At 52.5% G+C, this 12,217-nt stretch overlaps 4 protein-coding genes across 4 annotated transcripts; 3 read left to right on the top strand and 1 right to left on the bottom strand.

Moving 5' to 3' along the window:
- Positions 1 to 747: 747 nt before the first annotated feature.
- Positions 748 to 1,632, top strand: CTRU02_210395 (uncharacterized protein; the record flags this gene model as incomplete). Its single annotated transcript, XM_036733588.1, has 3 exons — positions 748 to 1,051; positions 1,105 to 1,531; positions 1,590 to 1,632. The coding sequence occupies 3 exons, from the start codon at positions 748 to 750 to the stop codon at positions 1,630 to 1,632; spliced, it is 774 nt and encodes a 257-aa protein (XP_036574681.1).
- Positions 1,633 to 1,945: 313 nt separating this feature from the next.
- CTRU02_210396 (ubiquitin fusion degradation protein) lies at positions 1,946 to 4,213 on the bottom strand (the record flags this gene model as incomplete). Its single annotated transcript, XM_036733589.1, has 1 exon — positions 1,946 to 4,213. The coding sequence occupies one exon, from the start codon at positions 4,211 to 4,213 to the stop codon at positions 1,946 to 1,948; it is 2,268 nt and encodes a 755-aa protein (XP_036574680.1).
- Positions 4,214 to 7,538: 3,325 nt separating this feature from the next.
- CTRU02_210397 (ubiquitin fusion degradation protein) lies at positions 7,539 to 9,538 on the top strand (the record flags this gene model as incomplete). The annotated part of the gene is made up of 5 exons (XM_036733587.2): positions 7,539 to 7,837; positions 8,001 to 8,955; positions 9,193 to 9,231; positions 9,292 to 9,391; positions 9,501 to 9,538. The coding sequence occupies 5 exons, from the start codon at positions 7,539 to 7,541 to the stop codon at positions 9,536 to 9,538; spliced, it is 1,431 nt and encodes a 476-aa protein (XP_036574679.2).
- Positions 9,539 to 11,294: 1,756 nt separating this feature from the next.
- CTRU02_210398 (uncharacterized protein) lies at positions 11,295 to 12,054 on the top strand (the record flags this gene model as incomplete). Its single annotated transcript, XM_036733586.1, has 2 exons — positions 11,295 to 11,769; positions 11,822 to 12,054. 2 exons carry the CDS (start codon positions 11,295 to 11,297, stop codon positions 12,052 to 12,054), a joined length of 708 nt encoding a protein of 235 aa, XP_036574678.1.
- Between the last annotated feature and the right edge of the window lie 163 nt (positions 12,055 to 12,217).

Genomic DNA, 12,217 nt, shown 5'->3' on the forward strand with positions numbered 1-12,217 from the left:
GAGACCTATCAGAAAGACCATTGGCTGCTACTTAAGATCGCACACAAGGGCATCGTGGCTTCTAGAATACTCTAGCGTTGCGGTACTTTATTTCGACAGATGAACGAGTTTTGCCGGTTCCCTGTCATGCTGATTGATTGATGCCTTATCTCGGATAAAGAGGGCTGGAATCTGTCGACAGTTCAGATTTGAAAAAACACGAGGGTTATGGCACTTAGGCTCAATAGAATAGATGTGGATAAGTTGAAGCTTATTTTTGAATGTCTTGGGGCCTCGTTCGATGTGTTAGCCGATGGCTTCGCAACTAGCCAAGACGGCTCAGAGCCAAAAGCAATTAAATACGGTAGCACACCGAATTAAACGCTGTCCGCCGGCCCTGTAAGTTCGGGGGTGGAGCGAAGGCGCCGGATGTGTGCCGGAGGGATAATCGGACTCACCGGGTGGGTGTGTCGGCTCATGAAGTCGATGACGTATGGGACAAAGATGGTCAACACAAGTGTGCAAAACCGGCCATCAATTGAGTACTAGACGAAGTACTACGAAAAATGAGTGTGCAAGATGTCCGAGCGCGCCATTCTTCTTGTCACGCAACTGCTGACGCATACCATGAAATGTAAACGTCATTCCAAAGTAGACCCGGAACCTATAAACACGGCTATCCGGGCGTAGTTCACCATACCACCCAGCCTCAAACTACCAACCGATACACGGCAAAAGATACTCTGAATCCATAATATCGTCGTAAAAATGGGTATATCGCTCTCTACTGCCAGATGGCTTGCGCCTCTGTCATTCGTCGTCGACTTCGCTGCCCAGAATTATGGCATGCTTAGCACACCTAACATGAAGGACATCCACGACTCTAACCTGTCCTTCTTCTCCCCGCAGCCCTTCTTCATTGGTGGTTTCTTCTTTCCTCAGCAGCTATTCCAGCTCGCCTGGCTGTGGCGCCTGTACAAGGCGGACCCCAAGAAGGACCAGATGAGCGCTGACGTTTCGACCATGGTCGATTTTGTGCCCTTTTATGCCCTCGGCAACTTTTGCATTGCCAGTATGTATACCTGGGCTGCCTGGGAGATGCGTGAAACTAATGAGCTCTGCCAGCTTGGATGCTGTTTTGGAACAATTCAGACCTCAAGACGTCCAATATTTTCGTGGTCATCAATACTATCGCGCAGCTTTACTACATTTCCAGCCGCCTTCCGAAAATGAATACCAAATCCATCGACTCTGTGCTAACTCACATTGTCGCCAAGACCTTTGCAGGAATCGGTGTGCTGGACCTCCTTCACAACGGTTCAGTCGCCTACTTTGTTGGACAACAGCCGTCTACGGCGGTGAAGGTACTCACAGGCGTGGGTTTCGGGCTTCTGGCGACAGTGAGTGACTGGATATTTGGTGGATGTCTCGTGTACGACTTGGTTGCGTTGAGCGTGGGTCAGTCTGCGTATGGCAATGCCGGCTGGAGTAGACTGCTGGGTATTTATGCCGGTGGCACCGCAGCCATAGTCGGGGCCAAGAATCTCCTCAGGTAAGTAGTTATGTCAAACCAGATGCGATGGAAACAAGCTGACAAAGGTGACGTCCAGGCCTCCATATGTCAGCCAAACAGATGGCTATCACTCAATCTAGGTCGTTCGGTTGGGGCCCGACTTTGTAACAAATTGACAGAGAAATTTGTCAAGAAAAAACACATTGTGTGCTGATCAAGACTTTGTGTGAGATTTGTAAAAGCCTGTATGATATTTATAGCAGCACTTCTACTGCACAGTCTGTTGAATGACTGTTTATTGATCTTTAGTTAATCAATGTCTTCGTAAAGTACGCAGTCTGGTCTATATACGTTCCCTAATGCACAACTGCAGGCTCTCTATGTGGTATCATTCATCATAACCTAGATATATCTGGTATCCCTAACGCCGTCACCAAATCTATACACCCGCTTCTACTTCGTCGGTGCCCAATTGCTGAGCCACTCCCTCGCTTTATCCAAGTTCCCAGACGCCGCCTCGCACGCTGCAATGCACCACTCAAAGTCCCAGACACCTTCGCCAGCCAGCATCTCCGCCAATTTCCTACGTTGCTGAGAGCCCTCGTCCACACAAAAATGCATCGGCTCTTTCAGATCAGGTATGCTTTGCACGAGAGGTTTAACAAGCGGGAGAGCCGCCTGCGCACTGGCACCCTTTGCCTCGAGCCCAAGGTTGGACCGTCCCGAGCGACACCACTCGTTCTTACACCATTTCTTGCCACAGCCCGTCATCAACTGACTCAGATACCGACGTTCAATCCGACGCCGAAGCGCTTTGCCCTCTGGGTCGTGCATACTGACATACAAAGGCCCAAAACACAAAGAGCACAGTCCGAGATCGTTGCCAGGACCTTGCCCCATTGCCGTGCCTGCACCGACAGCGCCTGCGGATCCAACTCCGTGAAGAGTTCGCCCGCAGTTCGAGTTTCGGCAGATGTCAGGCTTAGGCCGAGAAACCTTGTCAAGCTCGTGGTGCTTCATATGTGCTGCCATATCACGCATGCGAACAATCTTTCCGCAGAGATGGCAGTCCGTTGTTCTGGCGCCGTCAGCCAGCTCATGGGCAGTAAGGCCAGAAAGAATGACCTCGGCTGATGGGTTCAAAGGGTCTCCCTCCTGCGGTACCTCAAGATGACAGAATTGACAAAGGATCAGCTTCCCTGGACACACACTTGTACGGTGAAGTGCCAATTCTACCAAGGATGGAGCGGTGAAATCGCAAGCTGGGCACTGGCGTTCGGAGTGTCGAATATCGTCATGCTTAGCTCTACTCGAAGGCGTATTGCCAAAGGCGTCATCATGTTCGCAGTGCCAGTGTGCTTCCCATTCTTGCGATCCCTTCTTGAAAACTTGATTGCACTTGGGACAGCTGATATTATTCCGCATACAAAAGTTTTGATGCAACATCATTGTCCGCTTGGGGATCCATTGAAGGCAGTTTTTGCATTGCTCGTCGTCGGGCGATCTGGAGTCTGTGTTTTTCGGGCCAGAAGATTTATCCTGAGAGTCTGTCTCCAAAACGGCCTTTACTCTTAAAGAGAAATGAACTGGTGTCCCAGATGTACCGGTTGATGGGTATCCATGTACTGAAACAAGAATCTGCTCTGCATTCTCAAGTTCGACATTGGTTGGCTGGATAGTGATGAATTTTGTTCCGTCCACAGGCCCGTCAAAGTTTCCAAAGACGTGTTCGGAGTCGCGTGGAAAGGCGCGTTGTCTGGTTGACTTGGGACTGATGAATAAATCCACCGAGTCTTCTGCCGTCAAGCCTGTCAGCTCGACCATCAAAGGCCGAGTCCGATCCCAAGATGCGAGCTCATAGTCAACGTATTCGCCCGGCAGAACCTGTCCTTCAACAGACTTCCACACATCAATCTCGCCACCTTTTGAGCTGCCATCGGCTGTGCCAGGCTGTGCCTTGGCCATAATCTGGCGCATTGTCTCGCGAGCTTGCTCCTCATTTAACGCCTCGATATCAACCTCCAAATCTGTATCAACCACACAAACTCCATCGCCTTCTGGTAGGAACTTGTCAACCAAGAATTTGAACTGCTCGCCTTTCACGCCTCGGACTGACAAAACGGTGTCTCTGGTAAGGGTGGTGTAGCTCTCGCGCAGCTGTCTTTCGAGAAGTGATTTCCAGTCATCAGGATCGTATCCGGCTTCGAGGGGTCTTAGACGGACGTAGGTGCCTTTGGGCAGCTGCTTAGCGTGTACCATCACCCTCGGCTGAGCGTCATAAGCCATGTCGGCTGTTAAGTCAATGGGCTCGTCGCCTGTGCCCTCGTTACCAAAGTCAGATGGCAGTAATCCCAACGCTTCCATCAAGTACGGGCCTAAAGCGATCTCGCCTTCCTCTGCGGAAAACTCCCGGATGCCAGCATACACAACGTTGCCATTTTGTTGGTTGACAAGGCGAAACATCAAGGGATTCGGTAACTGCTGAGACGTATCTCCATAGGCTCCTTGTTGCTGACGATCATATGGATTGAAAGGGTCGTAAGAGGTGAAGGTCGAATTCGAGTGCACAGTTGGTCTCGGGGAGGCTGCGAGCAGCTGTTCGAGGGCTGATTGAGGCAGAAGGATCTTGTCGCCACGGAGATCTTTGGAGGCAGATTTTGAAGGAGGCAACACCGCAAAGGGTGCTGACCATTTTAAGTCAGGTTGCTCGGAGTCCTCCATGCTTGTTGTTGGAGCCAGCGGTTCGTTGTTTCGTCGGTTTGAGGAGAAGATTTTGTTACTTTTCGAGTCGTGATTCGTGTTCAGGTGGGGTGGAGGGGCAAAAGGCGAGGAAACAGAATGATAACTAAATGATTAGTGGTCTTCGACATGACAGGAAGGAAATGACATTTCAAAGAATGAAAACAACAATGATGAGTATAGTCGCGCGACCAGTCCCGAGGCTGAGTTATCCGAAGAACACCATAGGCAAATGCGCAAGATGAATCAGCAGCGATGATGGGATTCTTCGAGATTCCACAGGCGGCAATTGGGGCATTCGCATTTACGCCTGGAAATTGCCGAATGCTAGGCGAAAAGGCATCAGCCTCATTACGTCAGAATCAGCCACACAAGGGTCTTTCCCATTTGGGTGAGCTGACGCCACATGATGGGGTTCTTGCCTCACCGCCTTACGCTTACGGAGAGTCAACTTCCGGCTCCGGTCCGACATTGAACCGGCCGCCGAGCCGGCGGGCACAGGAGTGGAGATTGTATTGGCGCCACATTGAAATGCTATAGGCCAATCAAATTGGTACGATAGGGACACTATCATTCTATCACGGTGTACTTATTAGTAGTATTATTGTCCAAAATGCAATCAAATCACTAATCCAGTCATAGCACCACATCCTAGGGAATCTCCGACAGCTCCTGTGCGCACGAACGTATGAGCTCGCCGACAAAAATAAAGTCAAACGGGTTAAATGGTACTCTGTCTGGTTAAATAATGCTGAACTACGATGGACGGTCGCCAAGAAGCTTCATGTCCTACTTCTACCCTGCGTCCTCCACCATGGTCCAAACAGAAGCATCAAAGACCGAAACAAAAACGGTCAAAAATACCGATTCACCCGACTCCGGACTATAACTCCGTGACCCCCGGAGCAGGGCTAGTTGGCGGATCAGCGCGCCGAAACACTGCCCAAAATAGGCATGGCGAACCCCCTTCAGACGGTTTACCCTTCCCAGATGAGTGCCCCCTACAAGGTGTTGATGCTAGGTGACAGATATATGTCGTGCAGGGTGTGTTGCTGTGCTGCAGTGTCTGACACTGTGACACTCTGCTGAGCGGCAGAGAGGGTGAGTGAGCACCCCGTTGGTGTAGCACCAGGATGAGCGTAAGTGGTATGAAATGCTAAGCTGGCTGGCCTGGTGTAGCCGCTTCAGCGAATAAAGTGAAATTGTGCTCGTACATCGAGTCCAGAACCGACAATGGAACATCCCACGGTGGCGTGTCGCCTCCTTAGTTAGGTGTGGTGTGGCCGACGGGGTGGAATATGGGGTGAGACTGCCAGAGTGGCAGCCCACGCAGCTCAGCGGAGCGGAAGCTCTCCTCAGGTGTGAGGAGGGAAGCTGGGAATAGAAGGACCTGAGAAATGTCACCGCAACGTCGAGGTTGGGAGCTCCGGCACAGCTACCTGTAAACCTACGAAGTGCGGATACCCAGCAGCAATCAGCACTTGCATGACATGGGGGTTACATTTGGCTTCCCGCAGCAGTTGTTTCAATTCGGCCAGCAACACCGAACAGCGAGCGGGGCGGACATGCTCAACGGGGCTAAACAACAGTCTGATCAATGAGGGCAGGTTTAAGCGGTTGGAGCGGCTAATTTCAACTTGTAACATTTTCCAACATGCCCAGCTCTTCACGCTCATTGGAGCTTGGATCCCTTTTTTTCCTTTTTGCGCGGGATGTGTAGTTGATGGGCGGGATGAGATGAGAGCTCTATTATGCTCCAAGTCGACTGGCTCGCTAGTTGAGCTCGCTAGTTGAGATGGGTGCCCAGTCAAACCAGGGAGACCTGTGCGGTTCTCTGAGCGTATCTTTTAGCCGTACGAATGCCGTGCAATTACAGAGACCCTCTGGGGGTTGTATGGGGGGGTCTTATTCGCACATGCATGAATATCTGGGCTCACCTCCAGATCCGCAGATGCCAGATGCTCACTTTTTGATGAGAAGGGCAGCCGAACCTGATGCAGCCATGTCTCGCCTCACCTCATCTCAACACCGCAGCTCACTACTTCTATCCTCCCCCCTTTTTTTCTCTCTCTTTGAATGGATGGCTCATTGGGGCCTCAACATCCCATCCCTCCCATGTCGTCGTCTAGATTGTCACATCACATTTCGGTGCATTCCGTATTTTTGTTCTCCCTCACTTGCCGCCATATTTCCAGAATAGACGCATGAATCTGGGCAGAGACAGCACCGACAATAAGGTACCAGCGTAGCGGACCTCCTGTTACTTTGCATCTGCCAAGACCGCACCAGACGGCGGGTTGAAGCTCTTCCGTTTCAACCGCACTATCCCTTCTCCTCTGCTTCCGTGGACTCCATCCACTGGACACGGCCGATCCTGCTTTCAGGGTCCGACCGAACCGGGCTGACCCCAGACTACTCCCACGCAACCACATTCTACCGACAACACCTGCCCTGCCGTGGAAGCGAGAGTGAGTAGCATTCGTGGGGGGGAGGGGGTGGGTGTGATTTTGCGCACAGCAGCTCTCAGTCGGATCTACCTACTCTACCTACACCACTGAGTCGCTGCTGCGCTTCAATTTGTTATGCTTTTTCAGACAAAGTGGAGGGTAGAGTAGCAAAGGATCTGGGGGTATGTTATGAGCGAGCCAGGGCAACTTGGACATCCATCCACTTAGAACTTGGACCGGTCTAGCCTGCCGGAGCACTAGCCCGCCCGTGCTGCATCTCTCGGCGCATCTTGTTGATGGTGCGGTCGACCCCAATATCCCAGGTCCCTTGCTCGCATGTACATCCCTTTACCGACCTTGCCTTGCTTGCGTGCCTCGCGGAGTACCTCTTCGCCGCAAAGCTACCTTCATAGCCCCAAAAAGATGAATGCACACTCCACGTTTCTTGTCATGTCTTGCCCCCAGACGCTAGCCTGTCGTCCACGCATCCTGTCCCTGGTCAAGTTTTGACGGCGCGAATATTTAGACCGTCATGTCGTCCTCGAGGAAGCGCCTCTTGAACTGATCTCCCATGTCACTTCAAAGCTGAGCTCTCCTAGTATTTCAGCCCCCATGTAAACTACACCGTCAACGTCATCGTCATATAAGCCGACCGAGTGATTGCGACAGCGCCAGCAACTTCGACGGCCATACATCTTCCTGTCGCTCGCCCCCTCCGCCTCCCAATTCCTTACTACAACACCATTCACAACACCTTACCCTCCAGTCTGATCGCCGCAAGCCCATCGTGGTTTCCGGCCGTCGCATAATAACTAGACTCAGCTCCCCCAATTCACCCCATTGCGCGCGTTCGCCGTAACATGCTCCAGGACGTCGACGACGCCTACACGCTTTACGAGAACCCGACCATAAATCTCCTCCACCTTCTTTACAATCCTCTTATTCTCGCTCACACCACTCCCCATCTCTCTGCCCATGATCGCTTGAACCTCGCATCCACAAGCCGAAGCTTCCGAGACCTTGTTACTCATACTCCAGGCGTGTTCAGGCATCTAGACCTCACACAGGTCCGAACTGCTCAGTTTGACGTTGATGGCATTGATCGTGGTGGCGAAGTATGGCGCAATGTTCAACTCGATGAGAATTTGACTGAAGACGAGTATGTCTTATCCCCCTGTTCCTATCTTCCTACCTGGCCATCCTTCCTTGTCCCCTTCTCTCGGTCGCATTACGGTCGCGCAGTGGGGACAGCGCCGGGAGGGGTGACTACAACGGCGGCGGTGCGAGAATCCAGAACTAACGCGACAAAACCCTCCCAACAGCTTCTACTCCGGTCCGTTGAGAGGCATCTTCTCCAACATCCGCCGCCGAAACATTCTCCAAGATGTGCAGACGCTGATCCTTGACGGTCTCTCCGTCACCGCCGAGCTCTGCCACGAGATCATCCTAGACCCTGCCTACAGCGTGCGCATTCTCTCCGTCCGAGGCGCAAAGAACCTCAACGAGCGCAAGCTCTGCGGCTCTCTTCAGTATGCCTGCCGGCCCTCGCGGCCAGAGGGCATGCCGCGACTGAAGGGGCTCTACGTCTTTGGCGCGAGAGACAGCCCACTGCTGCCGCTGACGACATCGGACGCATCGACCGCTGCTGCGGTGTCCCATGCTGCGCAGATCAGCGCAGGGTGGAACGCCAAGTCGCAGCAGGCGTTGAGCTCTTCCCTGCGCAGCGAGGGAGACGAATGGTACCAGAAAAAGGGCCGCATCATCACTCGACCGCTGGTCGAGGAGTGGGCCAATACACTGGTCGATTGCCACGGCATCATCGCCTTCGATGCCGTGCCGTGCACCGGCCCTCATCACATCAATTCCCCGGCCTACGGCAAGGTCAAGATTCCGGCCTCTGCGCGACACTGGGCCGTGGCGACCGTAGCACTGGGCGGCTGCGCCGGTTGCGGTGCTGCTCCTGAGGGCATGGCTGTTCATAAGGATACCCCCGCCGCCCAACGCCCGCTTTTGTCGCCGCCGCCCGTCCTGACGTCCTCGGTGAAGGCCGCGACCACGCCGCAGCCCGCAGCCGATGCGAACCCGTCCTTTGCCGCGCGATGCCTCGACTGCCTTCGCGAGCGCTACTGCGCTGGCTGTAACAAGTGGTGGTGTGAAGAGTGCTACCAGACACCCAGCGCTGCGATCGAGCTGGCCGAGACCGACGTGGTCATTGTCGACGCCGAGGGCGGCGCCTGGGTCCAGCACCAGGAGCAACAGAGCCAGCCCAAGATCAAGGTACGAAACGGCACCTGCTTCCCGAAATGCATCGCAAGCGAGGTCATCGATGCGCAAAGGGTGTTACTAGGCTAGGCCCGACGTCGTTTTTCCCGCCGTCTGGCGTAGCCTGCTCCAAAGTGTATGCCACAATGCTGTCTATGTTCCTCTTATGTAATGGTTTAAAACCATGAAGTCTTTCGATGCTCTGCATGTTGAATTTGTTTGGTATGGAGATGCTAACTAAGATGTACACAGCCTCGTATCACCAAGAGCTGTTGGGAGTGCGGAAGCAATGTAAGTCGAAAAAGACCAGGCCATGAACGCCGAGAGACCTGAGCTGATAACGAGGACCAGTGTAACGATTGCATTGAACGCACCCAGAGGCTCTGCAGAGGCTGCTGTGGCGGCTACTGCTTGGTTCACAATGAGGGTTCGACTTCGACCTTTGTAAGTTCTCAACTCCGTTTACTCTCGTTTGTGGCCCTGCTGACCATTTTCCCAGTGTGATTGTACTATTTCCAAGCTCCGCGGGTTGCTGCATAGATTGCTGACGTTTCACGTAGGGTGCTCAAGCCGAGGACGTTTCTTGCGACACCTTTAGGAGCTTCTGCTCCTAGAAGAACAAGCAAGCTCCTCTGTCTTTTTCGGTTGTAGTTTTCGCGACAGGGAGATCACGTCGCTCACGACCAACATCCCGACAAGGACTTGCTTCGAACTTCCTCCCAAGTGGACTCTTTCCACACCGACTCCCCACTCTGCGAAGTCACTGGAATGTGACACAATCCTCTCAGCTCCTTTTTTTCTTGATCTTCAAAGTACACGACGTGACCTTTTGCCACGGGTTCAGATTTGGCTCGGTTTCCCCTCCGAGTAGTGTTTGCAGAGTGCGCGGGTTCTCATCAGCGAGCCCTTGTGCCTTTCTTATGAGATACCCTTGATGCAAAGCGTTTAAGGCGTTCAGATGCCAAAGCTAGCGCTGTAATAGACTATCTCTATTTTATTCTTTTTACACGCTCTGACAATTATGTCACGTTTCTCTTCTTTGTGACCCGTTGCTTGACTGGCCGAGTGTCCGCTGAGTTGATTGGCATCAAGGGAGATGTGAGTTGGGAACACATGACCAGAAGGTGTCTTGGTAATTTAGCCCGAACTGAACGAAATCTCTTCAATGTTGTAAACACAATCATATGGACAGGCGATTCTTTTAGGACGTTAATGTGTGCAACCTCCCATAGCCAAGGTCTTCGCCACTCGGTGTTAACGTGAATGGCAGCATCACGCGGCCTTTGGATTCATGCCTCTGCTGACTGCAACTAGAAGGGTTCGGTGAGAATTGGAAATGATGTGTCTTGTGAACAGGATGTGAATCGTCAGCTCGGGGGCGCCGCTAACGCAGTGTTTCTTGATTTACCAAATCACGCAGTAGGAAACACCGGCTCTTCCAAGCTCCCGTCCCGGAGAGCAGGACCAGCTCTCCTTGAACACCAGACCTGTCCTGCCACAATGAACGTTTTGATTCCCAGCGTCCTATCTCTAGGTTGCACAAGCCACATAGATTTGTACAACAACTCGCGCATGATTACGGGGAGATGTGATCTCCTAATCTGTGACATCTCTCAACTCGACATTGCCCAGTGAAACTTCTCCGGGGACAATCGTGCGGTGACACATGACGAGCATACACATTCTAAACCGTCTACGTGACCCGAACCACGGTGTCAAATTTGGGTCAGCTCGGGCCGACGACTTACGCTATCAAATTTAGGACCTCGGGCTACATCAAATCCTGACAAGCATGTCACTCAAAGCCACTTACGTCTGTCACAGGGCGGGTGCGGGTCGTAGCAGTTGTGGCAGTTCCGTCGCACAAGGGACGAAGGGTTCGAAGATCCCCTAGGGAACTCCGATCCTTGGACATCTTGGTCCAACAATGTGCAACTCACTGCCGCTCGTATAAGTGAAGTAAGGCTGCCAAGTCATGGAAAAATCAGAAATGGGTCGACGGGGATGGGAATCCTGAACAAAAGCTTGTCCTGCAGAACCCGAGAAACGAGCTTTGAGATGCCCAAAGTTCTGCGCACCATCTGGAAATAACTCCAATCACTTGATTCGATATAACCCAAGCCAGCGTTAGCTTGTTGTACGCACTGAGATATGTCCCTCAGCGATTTCCTCCTTGTCAACCTCGCACAACCACGATTGCGGTTCCAACTGCAAGTAAGCATTCTTGCCCAGCATAGAGTTTCGCTGATAAAAGAACCCTTGTCCTGGTTCGCAAGAGCAAGAAAAGTCTTGACGGAAACCCATGATCAAGTTGAACCCTGCTGGTCGCCTTCACCTTGTTCACCTCGTCCAGCATGATTGCAGTGTTCATATCGCCAATAGGCTTATTTTATCTATTCTTGTGTCTATCTGTCACAACAACTGGCGCCACTGACGAAGCCCTGTATCCGGATCTCGTCAGATCGCTCAAAACCAGTCCAACGGAGCTTGATAAGCTCAACATCCTCCCGGAAGACAAGGATTGGATCTTTGATTACTTTACCCACGAATACCATACCAACAACCCCGGTGGGGTGGTCAACGCCAATGCTGCGACATTTCCAGCTACCATCGGTAACGGCATGACGATGGCTTGGATCAGTCTGGGTCCCTGCGCCATGCTGCCGCCGCACTACCATGCTCGTGCTTCCAACTACGTCGTATCAATCGAAGGCACTACCGAGACATACATGACGCTGGAGAATGGTGCTCGCGTCGTCAAGACAACCCTGCCACAGGGGATGATGACCTTATTCCCGCAAGGAAGCCTACATACGATGGCAAACACTGGTGAGTATCTGTATCTGCCCAACCGTGAGGGATCTCTGCTGATCATCCTAAGGCTGCGGGAACGCGACCCTGATTTCGGCGCTGAGTTCCGAAGACGCCGGCACACATAATGTCGCCAATGGCCTTTTCAATCTTCCATCTAGCGTTGTCGCAGCAGCGTTTGGGGGTAGTCCACTCTCTGCCAAGTTTGCCCGCCTCAAACGTGATATCCCGGGGGTCGGAACCGGTGCCTCAGTCGGTTCGGCGGAGTGCATAAAACGATGTGAAGATGGGAGCCCCAAGTAGGTCAACCACAGTATGGCCGTCACCCTCAAATCCTCATCACTGAGAGTCTTTGCGCTGACAATCCCATTCAGCCAGTACTCTTCTCATTCGGCTGGACCTCCTTCTCGGCCTTTCAACATGGGAGAGAGTCTTCAGCATCAGAAGTCTTTCTGGGAATTGGTAT

Source organism: Colletotrichum truncatum, assembly GCF_014235925.2.
Source record: "Colletotrichum truncatum strain CMES1059 chromosome Unknown Contig_0007, whole genome shotgun sequence".
In the NCBI taxonomy this organism is placed as follows: Eukaryota; Fungi; Ascomycota; class Sordariomycetes; order Glomerellales; family Glomerellaceae; genus Colletotrichum; species Colletotrichum truncatum.